This window comes from Eufriesea mexicana, unplaced genomic scaffold, assembly GCF_001483705.2.
Source record: "Eufriesea mexicana isolate 0111107269 unplaced genomic scaffold, ASM148370v2 scaffold4126, whole genome shotgun sequence".
NCBI classification, from domain to species: Eukaryota; Metazoa; Arthropoda; class Insecta; order Hymenoptera; family Apidae; genus Eufriesea; species Eufriesea mexicana.
The window spans coordinates 233113-248311 of NW_016912117.1; the positions used below are offsets into that span (position 1 = coordinate 233113).

Consider the following 15199-nt stretch of genomic DNA (forward strand, 5'->3'; position numbering starts at 1 on the left):
GTGCCGTGGAGAGCGGGGTCCCGAGCTACTCGAGCACACACCGCGAGCCAGCCAGGCCTGCGTGGGTGGAGGCCGTGAGACGCGTGCTATGGCCACCAGAAAGCGTCCTCGACGCCCTATTTAACGTAACAGCCATTCCAAACATCGCCAAGTCCCTCGTCCAGATTTTGCAACATTTTTTCCAATTTTTCTCAAGTTTTCCGATGCTTTTCCATGATCCTCGAGGTGTAGGTGTGAGCGGAGATTCCAAGAGCTTTGGGATTCGTTGATAGATCGGGTGCCATGTTGGTCACTCGTGACTGGAATTCGCGTTGGTAGCGAAGCCATGACGGTTAGGTTGACCGCTTCGACTACGATATTTTGTAAGAAATATATTTCATGCTAAGGAAATCGGGAGAAACGTAAACATCACAGGCGAGAGTCACGATTCGTAGATAGGGCTCGATGTAAACATCACAGGTCAAGCTCCTGCTTAGTTTTCGCCGATGATTTCCTGTTTCAGTTGCGTGTTATTCTTCGCCGCGTTCGCACGAAATGGCTCCACGTGTCTCGACGTGTTCCTTGCTGTTGACTATGGCACGCGTCAGTGGAACGTGAATCGTTGGACAAGAAATTAAACCTGTAGTATGGAGTTCTACGGAGTCAACGGAGGGGAAGGAGAGGAAAGAGACACGCGAGTTTTAGGTAAGCAATGGAATTCAATTTTATTTCGATATATTTTATGAAATTCATTGCTAATTGGTTATTTTGCATTTAGAAATTGATTGGTATGTAATATTATTTTCATTCGAGGATTTGTAATCTAGATATGAGCTTTGGTTATCAGGATCCAGTGCCTTTCGCGGGGTGCAGATAATTGGGGTGCCGAACTTAAGGCCAAGGGATTAATTAAATAAAATTAATATCATCGACTGGACAATTTTAAATAATGTAGGTAAGATTGAGCGAGTAGAAATTCGAAAATTCCGGAATTTTGGGGATTTCTTAATGGATTGGGAGCCATGTTGGTCACTCGTGACTGGAACTTACGTTCTCAGTATGGTCACGGTGCTTAGGTTAACAAAATCAAATTAATATCATCGATTGGACAATTTTAAATAATATAGGTACCACTGAGTGAGTACAGATTCGAAAATTCTGGAATTTTTGGGGTTTCTTAATGGATTGGGTGCCATGTTGGTCACTCGTAACTAGAACTTACGTTCTCAGTAGCGCCACGATGCTCAGGTTAACGAAATCAAATTAATATCGTCAATTGCAGAATTTTGAATAATAAATAGGTACCACTGAGTGAGTACAGATTCGAAAATTCCGGAATTTTTGGGATTTCTTAATGGCCTGGGTGCCATATTGGTCACTCGTGACTGGAGCTTACGTTCTCAGTAGGTCCACGATGCTTAGGTTAACGAAATCAAATTAATATCGTCGACTGGACAATTTTGAATAATATAAATATATAGACGATATCGTGAATTATGCGACCATACCCTAAATTGCGCAATACTCCGGTGAATTTCGCAGTTATAGTTAGTAAATACGAAGAATTTTATTCATTCGTGTCTAGTAAACAGATTTTTTAGATTCTTCGTGCATTTAGAATCTTACGCATTTCAAAACTAGAAGATTTTATCATAAATACAATTTTCTTCCAGATGGTCGGAATTGGAATTGCAAATTTCTCTCGTTTGAAGTGCAATGTCGCGATACAATGGATGTTCGCGGTCTCGGGATAGGAGTAACGAAATTATTCGAGGCACGATACACGGTTCGAAAGTAAATTTAACCTTCTCGCTTAAGGATATAATATTGAAATTTTATTTATTCGGGATAAGAGAAAATTACGACTCGCTGCGATTTCTTACCTTGATCCGAATAGCAAGACCCGGATAATTTGGTACAATAATACGGTAGAAAGTAAATAATAAGATACTTCTTACAATCCACCGGTATATCCGAATCACCTTTTCTCTCGAGTATGATTCGTAGGAACCGAGCCTAATAGACTCCATAGACCATCGGACTTAACTTGTTAACTGGATAATTTATCAGTCGGAACTTTCTACGATCGTGGAGCAACTAATTTCTATTGCACGAATTTCTATCTTGTTTTCCACCTGAAATTCGAAGAAAAAAATAAGGTGTATGAGGTACAGGCAATTATAATGAACCTTTTCGATGGTAAGAATCATCGAAAAAGGAATTATTAAGTACAATCGGTAATCTATGCAACGGATTAACTAGAACTTTATCGTTAATCTTCGTTATCGTAAACGATATAATAATAAAACACTTCAATACGATCCTTTTGCTTATTTTAATCACGTGTATATATAATATTAATTATGGTAAAAAGAAAGAAAGGTATTTTCAATTTACATATTTTTATAGAACCGGTGGATCATACTTGTTCCATAATTCAGGAAATTTTTAGGGTATCGATTCCATAATGGCGGGAATATTAGAACGCGTTACTTAAATTATTATTTAAGGTTAGGAAATTATAACAGATGAAAATTTCAATTATACTTGGTAAATAAAAATAAATAAAAATGTCATAAGCGTATATTGCAATATTCTATTACGAATAATTAACCCTTTGAACTCGAGAGGCGCCCTTCAGTCGCCATTTGATAAGATTTCGAAGATCGGTATTAATTAATACGTCAAATTTAAGATAATGTAACGATATGCGAGGTATCGAAATCAAACAATTCTACGTGTCGATTATTATACTATTCCTTATTTACTGCTCAAAAAAATATCGTCAACTTTATAGCAGAAAATCTTCGAACTCCTACTCTTATTTAACCAAAAAATCGTCGAGTGCAAAGGGTTAATATACCTATTACCTTATTACAAATTTTATTAGTTAACAATAAATCAAGCGAGTGTTTTACAGGTCAAAATATTTTCCTTCGGTTTTAGAATCTTAAAAAATTCCACGACCAAAGTGTTCTATCGATATTCAAATTTGTATATACAGGGAGGGTCGGGGCAGTAAGGGACAGGTGCATGAAAAAAGGAAAAGGAGAAATAATGGTACAAAGGGAAAACCAAAGATGGGGAGTGGGATAAGATACGGTTTTAAGTGTGTAAATAAGAGTATGTTTACGCTAGGTTAGGTTAGGATATTGTTATATGTTAGGTTAAGTTATTATTATGGTTGTAGCATAGGCTGTTATATCGTTATTATTGTATTGTTGTGATAGTAGTTATATATTTTATTTTATACAAAATAAGCCATATGTATGGAGGATAAGGAGAGACGGAACCCTTGTAATCCAATAGGAAAATAATAAAAATTTATCTATCTATCTAATTTGTATATAAAAATAAGCTATTTTCTATTCTCTATTTCGTCTCGCCGATAAATTCGCGAGAAAGAAATAGCCAACGTGTGATTCGCGGGCGAAAATAATTTCCTCCGCTTTTAGAATTGCAGAGAGCTCCACGACCAATGTGTAAATTCGCGGATGAAAATAAGCTACCTGCTGTTTTCCGTTTCACGGAGTGGATAGTGATTCGCGGAAGAAAGGAGTGGAAGGAGAAAAGAAATATGCAAGAACCTGCAGGACCAGCAGCAACATCCGTCACCGGCGCACTTCCGTTCACTCGTCTTCCCCGATTGGTATCGCGTTTCCCAGGGCGACATCGGTTCTCACGGGGAACAAACGCGTTTGCACGGCCCTGACGCGCCGCTCCGCTCGAAGCCTTCGATGGTATTCCGGCGCGCGTACGCGAGCGGATCGCGATGCGTTCGGGCCATTTTCACGCGTCACCGTGCCGACGACTTTCACTTTGTTTCCTGTAGCTGCAGGCGCGCCTAATATTCGATTGTTTCGCGCATTTCGAGACGATCTGGACGGTACCGTCGTCGCAGACATCGTCGACGTCGTTGATGATTTTTGACACCGCGAGGGTTAATCGGTATTCGAGTGTTTCGCGCATTCCGAGACGATCTCGAGGTTACCATTGCTATAATCATCGTGGAGATGTCATGTTGGAGATTTTCGATGTCGCGTTGAATCGCTAATTTAGTCGATATTTCACTGTTTTGAGAATTTTTGGAGGACTTCGATGTTACCATCGTCATAGCCATGGCTGTCGTCGTGGTTAGTGTTGTCATGGTCGTTGCTGATTTTTGATACCGCGAGGGTTAATCGATATTCGAGTGTTTCGCGCATTCCGAGACGATCTCGAGGTTACCATTGCTATAATCATCGTGGATGTTGGAGATTTTCGATGTCGCGTTGAATCGCTAATTTAGTCGATATTTCACTGTTTTGAGAATTTTTGGAGGACTTCGATGTTACTATCGTCATAGCCATGGTTGTCGTCGTGGTTAGTGTTGTGGTCGTTGCTGATTTTTGATACCGCGAGGGTTAATCGATATTCGAGTGTTTCGCGCATTCCGAGACGATCTCGAAGTTACCATTGCTATAATCATCGTGGATGTTGGAGATTTTCGATGTCGCGTTGAATCGCTAATTTAGTCGATATTTCACTGTTTTGAGAATTTTTGGAGGACTTCGATGTTACTATCGTCATAGCCATGGTTGTCGTCGTGGTTAGTGTTGTGGTCGTTGCTGATTTTTGATACCGCGAGGGTTAATCGATATTCGAGTGTTTCGCGCATTCCGAGACGATCTCGAAGTTACCATTGCTATAATCATCGTGGATGTTGGAGATTTTCGATGTCGCGTTGAATCGCTAGTTTAATCGATATTTCATTGTTTTGAGAATTTTTGGAGGACTTGGATGTTACCATCGTCATAGCCATGGTTGTCGTTATAGTTGATGTTGTCGTGGTCGTTGCTAATTTTTGACACCGCGATGAAACGCGAGGGTTAATCGGTATTCCACTGTTTCGTGTATTTACCTATGACTTCGACGTTGTCGTTGCTATAGGCATCGTTGACATACTCATAGTTGTTATAGTCGTCCCTGTAGACGCTATTGACGTTCCCATGACCATCGTCGACGTCCTCGTAGAAATCGTTAACGTTCCTATAGCTATTGTTGATATCCCTGTAACTACCGTCCAGCCCCTGTAGACATCGTCGACATTCCTGTAGCCATTGTCCAGCCCCCGTAGACATCGTCAACGTCCTTGTAGCAATCGTCGACATCCCCGTAGCCATTGCCAAAGTCCTCGTAGTAATCGTTGACGTTGCTATAATTTTCGTCGCCATCCCTGTAACCATCGTCCAGCCCCCATAGCAATCGTCGACGTCCAAGTAGCCATCGTCGACATCCCTGTAGCCATCGTCAAAGTCCTCATAGTAATCGTTGACATCCAGGTAGCCATCATCGACGTCCTCGTAGCAATCGTTGATATCCCCGTAGCTATTGTCGACATCCCTGTAACCATCGTCAGCCCTCATAGTAATCGTTGACGTTGGTACAGCTATCGTTGACATCCTAGTAGCCATCGTCCAAGCCTCATAGCTATCGTCGACGTCCAAGTAGCCATCGTCAAAACCCCTATAGCTATCGTCGACGTCCAAGTAACCATCGTCGATATTACCGTAATCATCGTCTGTCATAGTAATTGTTAACGTTGCTATAGTTATCGTCGACATCTCCGTAGCCATCGTCAAAGTCCTCATAGTAATCGTTAACGTTGCTATAGTTATTGTCGACATCCCCGTAGCCATCGTCGACATCCTCGTAGCAATCGTCGACGTCCCTATAACCATCGTCGAAGTCCTCGTAATCATCGTCGTCTTTCCCGTAGCCATCGTCAAAATCCCCATAGCCATCGTCAACGTCGCTATAATCATCGTCAAAATCCCCATAGCCATCGTCAACGTCGCTATAATCATCGTCAAAATCCCCATAGCCATCGTCAACGTCGCTATAATCATCGTCAAAATCCCCATAGCCATCGTCAACGTCGCTATAATCATCGTCGACGTCCCCCTAGTCATCGTCACGGTCCTCATATCCATCGTTGAATTGTCATAGTCATCGTCGACATTGTCCTAGTCATCGTCGACATTGTCATAGTCAACGTGGACGTCGTCAGAGCCATCGTTGACGTCCCCAGAGCCATTGTCGACTTCGCTATAATCATCGTCGACGTGCCCATAATCATCGTGAACGTCGTCATAGTCATCGCGGTCGTCGTAGATTTTGGACACCGCGTTGAAACGCGAGGATTAATCGACGCTCTAACGTCTAACGTAACGTGCATTATGTAAGGGTTGCTCGGTCGTTGCGCAATGCGCGTGCTGAGATAACGATTCGGAGATGGTCTCTGCGGCCTCGCGTGGCTTTCGCGCTGGACCAAAGCGGCACGGAATTTGTTTGGTCGGTTTAATCGAGCTTGAAGGGAAACATCGTTGGACCATGCTTTTTGTCTTATTACCAGGGAGATTCCGTGTCGCAGGGTTCTCCTGGGTTATACGAGCTAGAAAATACACTCGCGAGTCGTCCTTGGTTGTTTTTAGACCTGCCACCTGAAGATTCGGGGTTATTACTATGCTCGTTGTCTCGAATTATTCCAACTTTTGTTTCGATGTTTTCCATTCGTGTTATTTGACTTATGAAGGAAACGGGGGCACCAGGAAAGCATCTTGTTGGGCATCGAATGGAAATAAATTAATTTTGATATGTAATTTAGCAAATAGCATATAAATGGGATTGAATTTTCATTGTTTCCCTGATTCGATGTTATTTCGCGAATAAGAGACCGCCTTTGTACGAATATTTATGCGACTGTATAATTATAATTAGCAAATATTATTCAACGAATAAGAACATTCGAAATAGCTATTATCAAATTGGAATAAACGTACCTTGTCCCAACGTTTTCCTAATTCTACGTATTAAAAATAATAAATCCGTACAATTATTCGATCACGAAGATCACAGTGCAAGAACGTAACTCGATTCTCATCGATCTTCGTTATTTTCCCGACTGCACGTTACTCGATGGACGAAAGAAACGTTCCACGGGAGGAGAAAAACGCGCATTCGATCTGAAACTCGAATAAATCCGCGATCTCGTACACAACGAGAGATCGGTCAAGATCGGTCAAGAGCACATTGAATATTAAAATTGTACGTAAAAAACGGTATACGTGCGCCGTACGTACACGTAAACGATCACGAGATCACGAGGAACGCGTTAGACGCGAGAGAACGGGAAGAATTTCTACGCCGAAAATCATCGTCCGTATCTGAATTTATTATCACCAATTTATTTATTAATTACCCACCTGGAAAAAATGAAAACGAAGAAACAAGCAGCAGAGAAACGCGTTTCCGTTTACAAAAATTCGAATACAGAAATGCGAAAATATCGTGTGATGTGACCAAGAAGGGAACACCCAGGGCCGTACCGAAATATATTATTTCTTTCACCGCGATTATTACACGTGACCATCGCGCGGTTAAATATCGCCGTAAACACCTGCGTGCACTCGGGACAAGAGGAAAGAAAAATTATTCACGTTCCTCTGCATTGCCATTGAAAGCTTAAATACGCGTCAGACGTGCCCGCAAATATTCGTTTACTCGAGCCGCGTTGTGGAAAACAACGAACGCGATAAGCGGTTGATTCGCGGATAAGAGACGAGCGACAGCGGGAACGTTCGCGGCACTTGCAATAATCCTGAACGCCTTAAACCTGCATAATATACGACCGTCTTAAACCAAATGGTGCAACAAAGAACGCCACCGCTGCGCGTCGTTGCAACAATGCGAACGAGCACCTGCCTTTTCGTTATTCCGATTGCTCTTCGGGACTATTCGTCGGAAAAATCACTTTAATCCATTCCTCCGTCGATTGTATATCGACTTACTTTACGATATTGCGCAGACAGTATCGTAATTTCGCGCGAACATCGCGTTTTAAACGTGCATTTCGCGCGTACCCTGCAGCCTCTGGCTGCAACATCCAACATGGCGTCGAGGAAGAACAATTATTCCTCTTTCTCGCTCTTCTTCTCTATTTTTCCTGCATCTTTCGACACCTCGACAGTGTCTTTTATAGGACACCTGTCTCTCGGGTTCGAATTGATATTTTTCAAAAAATTCCCACCACCTGTTGAACATCGCGCTCGTTCGATCTGTTGGACAAATACTCATCGATTTTCTGCTAAACGGACGTACAGCTTCGAATATATTTCATGGATATACAGGGTGGCTCACCAAGTATTACCATCTAGATATACGTCATTATTATTACGCATAGCGAAAAATGTTTTGAATGAATTTGAATGATTTTCGGAGAGGCATATTCTGATGGTACTAATTTGGCTTTGTAGATGGACGTGTAGAGGACATATGAAAGTTATTAAAATTTGTTTAAATGGAATCCTATATTTTTTTATTACATCGTCTGATGTTCCTTCATATTCTATATAAAAAAGTATTAAACTATTTATGTTAAAAAATCATTGTCGCGTAATAATAATGATGTATATCCAGATGGTGATATGCGATGACCCACCCGGTATATTATATTCGAGCCGATTCCTTAACTCGTCTAACGTGTTACAAGAACGAATACTATTTCGCCTGTTTAGGTGGAATTTTGACGTTCATTTTTGACGAACTTTGACTTCGAGGAAGGTACAGATAATTCTGTTTGTAAGGATTTGTAAGATCGAATTGTTGGATCTTTAATCGATACTTTCCAAGGCAACGCGATACAACGTATGCCAATGTAATGGCATAGCCGGCTAATAAATAGCCCACAATCGATACCCATACGATTCGTAGAACAAACAAATTACTCGGTCGTACGTCATATCGTTATACAATGCGACCTATTAACAACGCCACTGTCAATTGCGTTTGATACCACGAAAAACACCAAACCGCGATTTGCTGCCCGATTAACGAGCTATCGTTTTCCTCGATTAATGTACTATAAATGGCGACCTCGTGTTCCACGATCTTTCGAATACATTCGCAGAAATTCGCGCCTGGTTGACGATTTTATCCAGGTTTTATTTCTCGTTAGAAAATTCCGCCATTACTTGGTTCCATCTGCGAGAAAGCTTTCCTACTAACGCGTGTTTTCATACTTCCGGCTAAGTATTTTTCGCTTATCATCGACGATAGTTTGATATTCGAGAAACTTCCTCGAGGATCGTTCGTCGAAACATTCGGTATGTTGTAAAATATCAGCACCAGCGTGTGTTATTTTTCGAAAACCGAACTATCTTCGAAACGTATTTTTTGTTTCGTGAAAATTTCGTAGAATATTCGGGAAAAAATTTCGAAGAAATTTGGAGAGATATTCGACAAAAGGAATTTCACGAAGTGAGGAATTTTGGAAGAAATTTGTAGAGATTTATATGCAGTATTTTTGGATATTCGAAAATCGTGCGTGGATTACAGTTCGAATTTTAACGAAAAGATTCGCGTCTGCGTCAAAGTTCGATTTGAAATCCGAACACGAATGTCGATCATTTGGAACGGCGACGATCAATTACGAGTTGCATGTAACGTTTCGATATGTTACGTCTCTCAAATATTACCATTACATGTCTGATGTATGTCCGATTGTACGATAGATTCATATCTGATTATACATCTATCAAATAGCCACTGGAAATAGCAGGGCTATTAATACGGAACGTGCGAAGAATCTAGAGAAATTTATTTGTACCTCACTAGTCAAATGACCAATTATTAAGTAAGAGAACTTATTAAAATTGACTGCGAAAAATAATCAATTTAGTGTAGGCAGTAATAAATAAACGAAATAATTTTCGAATTATATAATAAATCAGAGAAATTAATCATTTTTTCAAACGTAATTATAGTCTAATAATTATTTTTCATATATGTAATATTTAGATGAACGTTACAGGTTAGAAACTCTAACAATTTTTAACAGCTTTATCGTGGAGGTTAAACACCTTTTAATTTGTTATTTTCGTAATAAAAAGATACTTGTATTTGATTTTTCGTTATTAATAACTATAAAAGATATTGTTTGATAGTCTACATCGATACTTTGGCACATTGCGATTTCAAAGACGAAATATTTTCCCGCGACGACAACACCTAACTTGACCAACTGCAACGAACTTCTAGTCGCCGCTGAATCGAACGTACCGGTAACGCATGGCGGAATATTGTCGCACGTCAAAGTAAAACTTTCCATATCTATACAAAACGTTTCGCGAAGTAGTGTCATTACTGGTGGATGTTTTAATTGCTGTAACCGCGGGAATGTGTATTCGAGGAGAATAACGCGTTGTATCACTTCTTACTTCGTAACGTTGCGACTGGAGGTTACGTTTACAACATTGTCGTATGTATTTACGAACGGGCCACAGTACGAGTGTAAGAAATTACGAAAACTTTACCGAGATCGAGATATTCAGTTGTGAACAATTGTTTGATGGCAATATATCACATGTGGAATAAAGTGATATTACGTAGTGTATGTACAAAGTACATATATATATGTGTCATGTGCGAAATAAAGTGGTGTGAGTGTAAATCATTGAAAGTTATTACGTAGATACCTAATTTCGATTCTAGATAGCAAATTTCGATAGTCAATTGCGATATTTAGTTGATATAGCTAGGAAAAGACAGTTTTTAATAGTTTTGTCAATTTTTCGGCCATTTTGAAGTGACGTCTACGAAAGAAATCGGCGGGAGTGCGACAGAAATTGGCGGGAGTGCGACAGAAAATGGCGGGAGGGCGAAAGAAATTGGCGGGAGGACGGATCGTGTAAAGATATTACGTAATTACCTATTATCGATTATAGATTATAGATTTCGATTGTGGATTAGGATATTTAGTTGAAATAGCTAGGAAAAGGCAGTTTTTTGATAATTCTTCCAATTTTCCTCCGATTTCGATATACTATGTGCGAAATAAGACGACAGGTTGTCCATATGGTATAGTTGTATTGTATAGTTACCTATTATCGTCTATATATTCTATATTTCGATTGTGTGTTACGATATTTAATTGATGTAGCTTAGAATAGGCAGTTTTTTTAATTGTTCTGTTAATTTTCCTTCTTGTTTGACGTATTGTGCTGCGAGATGAAGCGACGGGAAAGCAATTCGTATAAAGATGCTGTGCAATTAACTATTATCGATCGTGGATTTTAGATTTCCATTATGAATTGAAATATTTAGTTGACATAGATTAAAATAAAAAGTTTTTTAATCGTTTTTCCGATTTTTTCAATTTTTGCGTGCTGTGTGTGAAATAAAGTGACGGGACTATAAATTATATAAAAATACTGCGCAATTACGTATTATCAATTCTAGATTCTAAATTTCGAGCGTAGATTAGGATATTTAGTTGAGATAGCATTGAAAAGGTAGTTTTTTAATGGTTTTCCCAATTCCTTTTTATTTTAACGTGTCATGTGCGAGATGAAGCGACGGGACTATAAATTATATAAAAATACTGCGTAATTACGTATTGTTAATTCTAGATTCTAAATTTCGATCGTAGATTAGGATATTTAGTCGAGATGGCATTGAAAAGGTAGTTTTTTAGTGGTTTTCCCAATTCTTTTTTATTTTGACGTTCCGTGTTCGAAATAAAGTGACGGGTGTGAAAACCATATAAAGATACTGCGTAATTACGTATTATCAATTCTAGATTCTAAATTTCGATTGCGGATTAGCATATTTAGTTGAGATAGCATTGAAAAGGTAGTTTTTTAGGGGTTTTTCTAATTCTTTTTTTATTTTGACGTGTCGTGTGCGAGATGAACCGACGGAAGCGTAAATCGTATAAAAATACTGCGTAATTACGTATTATCAATTCTAGATTAAAAATTTCTATCGTAGATTAGGATATTTAGTTGAGATAGCATTGAAAAGGTAGTTTTTTAGTGGTTTTCCCAATTCTTTTTTATTTTAACGTGCCATGTGCGAGATGAAGCGACGGGACTATAAATTATATAAAAATACTGCGTAATTACGTATTATCAATTCTAGATTATAAATTTCGATCGTAGATTAGGATATTTAATTGAAATAGCATTGAAAAGGTAGTTTTTTAGTGGTTTTCCCAATTCTTTTTTTATTTTGACGTGCCGTGTTCGAAATAAAGTGACGGGTGTGAAAACCATATAAAGATACTGCGTAATTACGTATTATCAATTCTAGATTCTAAATTTCGATTGCGGATTAGCATATTTAGTTGAAATAGCATTGAAAAGGTAGTTTTTTAGGGGTTTTTCTAATTCTTTTTTTAGTTTGACGTGTCGTGTGCGAGATGAACCGACGGAAGCGTAAATCGTATAAAGATAATGCGTAATTACGTATTATCAATTTTAGATTAAAAATTTCTATCGTAGATTAGGATATTTAGTCGAGATAGCATTGAAAAGGTAGTTTTTTAGTGGTTTTCCCAATTCTTTTTTTATTTTGACGTGCCGTGTTCGAAATAAAGTGACGGATGTGTAAACCGTATAAACATACTGCGTAATTACGTATTATCAATTATAGGTTCTAAATTTTGATCGTAGATTGGGATATTTTATTGAAATAGCATTGAAAAGGTAGTTTTTTAGTGGTTTACCCAATTTTTTGTTTATTTTGACGTGTCATGTGCAAGATGAACCGACGGAAGCGTAAATCGTATAAAAATAATGCGTAATTACGTATTATCAATTCTAGATTCTAAATTTCTATCGTAGATTAGGATATTTAGTTGAGATAGCATTGAAAAGGTAGTTTTTTAGTGGTTTTCCCAATTCTTTTTTTATTTTGACGTGCCGTGTTCAAAATAAAGTGACGGGTGTGTAAACCGTATAAAGATACTGCGTAATTACGTATTATCAATTCTAGAATAAAAATTTGAATTGTAGATTAGGATATTTAGTTGAGATAGCTTAGCAAAGCTATTTTTTTAATCGTTTTGCCGATTTTTTTTCAATTTTGTCGCCTCGCGTGTGAAACAAAGTGGCAGGAATGAAAATCGTGTAAAAATACTACGCAGTTACCTAATATCAATTATAAATTCTAAATTTCGATTGTAAATTAGGATAATTAGGTAACATAGCATTGATAAGGCAGTTTTTTACTTCTCTTAATTTTTTTTCGATTTTGACGTGCCTTATGCGACGGAAGGCTAATTGGTATAAAGATACTACGCAGTTACCTAATATCGATTTTACGTTCTAAATTTTGTCTATCATTGCGATACTTAATTAATATAGATTAGAAAAATCTGTTTCCTAATAGTTTTCCCAACTTTCATTCGATCTTAAAGTGGCAAGTGTGAAATAAACTCCTTTTAGTGCAAATCGTATAGTGATAGTGCGTAGGTATGCACCGGTGCCGAAGCAGCTGCTTATTTGCATATCTTCCGAAGTTGCAGCTAGATGAAGCTAATCTTTTTTCTAAAACGAAGAGAAGACTTCAACCTTTAAGATGTCGTGAGAAGGAATCCTGGACGGTGCTGCATGGACAACGAAAAGGTAGGATGAATCTTAAAAACATTCAAGTCGATATAACTTTTTAATTGCAAATAAAAAAAGAAATTTGCATCTTTGCTCAATTTAATTGTGTACTAGATAGATTCCATTGTATAATTCTTCGTTCATTTATTATGTAAACGTAGCATTTATTGCAAAGGGTGATAGTTTAATATAATTTAGAACTCGACCTCTTCAAAATCCTGTAGTAATATTAAAAATGAACGAATGTCCCTCCAAAAATGGTATTATATCCTAAATGTATAGCGTAATGCTACTATAGTCCCAATTGTTAGTCGTGGATATTATATTTAAATAAATATATCAAATATTTATTGAACAATATAATAGCACAGGGTAAAAATGATGGATAAAATATATCTAATTGTATTTACCTTTACTCGTATATACGTTTACTCTCAATCAATTCCAAATTGCAACTGACCTATCCAACTACTCTCTCATTTCTTCTCTTTTCTTTCATACCTCACACAAATATACACAGTCTTTACCACACTTCATTCATTACACGCATACTCAATCCACTTATTCTTTCTCACAGCATCATTTATTTTTACATCAGTATATATATGTATATACATATTAAAAATCCATGTCAGCCATAACCATATTAATCAACTATTGAAAAAAGAATTTTGTTCAAAACGAACCTTCATTTATTTTTACACGAATATATATATATACACATATATACATATATTAAAAATCAATGTCAGTCATGCTTACGTTAATCAACTACTGGAAAAAGAATTTTGTTGTAAACGAACCATCATTTATTTTTACACCAATATACATATATATATTAAAAATCCATGTCAACCATGCCCACGCTAGTCAATTATTAAAAATAGAATTTTGTTGAAAACGGACCGTCATTTATTTTTACATCAATATATATTAAAAATGCATATCAACCATGCCCACGCTAATCAACCACTGGAAAAAGAATTTTGTTGAAAACGAACCGACATTTATTTTTACTTCAATATATATTAAAAATCCATATGAACCATGCCCACGCTACTCAACCACTGGAAAAAGAATTTTCTTCAAAACGAGCCTTCATTTATTTTTACATCAATATATATATATACATATATTAAAGATCCATGTCAACCATGACCACGCTAGTCAACTATTAAAAAAAGAATTTGATTGAAAACGGACCATTATTTATTTTTACATCAATATATACACATATATTAAAAATCCATGTCAACCATGCCCACGCTAATCAACAACTGGAAAAAGAATTCTGTTGAAAACGAACCTTTATTAAATTGACGTTTCGTTGGTTTTTGGCGCGTCGGTCCCAAAACGCGGCGTCGGGCCGGAAAAGGAGCATCGGCCATCACGTTTCCAGGCGAATGGGCAACGAAAGGCAGGCGTTCCGCGGCGCGTCTCTGGAACATTGTTTTTTTTCTCGGTACCAGCGTGGACTGTCGCAACGCGATTGCCATTTCTGGCTCGTTGCGATACGCGGACGTATTAGTCATAGGCGCTGCATACCGCACGGAAAATTGAGACATCCGGCAAGGACGGCCAGCCTCTACCCGAGTTAGAAATTTGAAAGAACAGCTATGTAAATGCGTAACGCTCGCTCGCGCGTACGCGCGCGCGTACTATAAGCTAGAGGCGGTCGCTTGTGCAACCTTGACGATCGAGAATGTGTTTGACCTCCTCGTCGCGGATAATCCTGCTCCTCGGCACCTCGTTAATGCCTCGCGTGTCCTTAAAACCATCGCCTTCCCCCCCCC

General features: G+C 38.3%; 1 protein-coding gene across 1 annotated transcript; it reads left to right on the top strand.

Annotated features, from left to right (window-relative positions):
* Positions 1-523: 523 nt before the first annotated feature.
* On the top strand, positions 524-3902 carry LOC108551448 (uncharacterized). The gene is made up of 2 exons (XM_017905619.1): positions 524-684; positions 3435-3902. Exons 1-2 carry the CDS (start codon positions 627-629, stop codon positions 3689-3691), a joined length of 315 nt encoding a protein of 104 aa, XP_017761108.1. The 5' UTR covers positions 524-626; the 3' UTR covers positions 3692-3902.
* The last annotated feature ends 11297 nt before the right edge of the window (positions 3903-15199 follow it).

Excerpts from the sequence above, each read along its gene's own strand:
- LOC108551448 (XM_017905619.1), top strand. The coding sequence starts at position 627 with ATGGAGTTCTACGGAGTCAACGGAGGGGAAGGAGAGGAAAGAGACACG. Across the intron at positions 685-3,434 it reads AAGAGACACGCGAGTTTTAG|AATTGCAGAGAGCTCCACGA; the intron begins GTAAGCAATGGA and ends CTCCGCTTTTAG.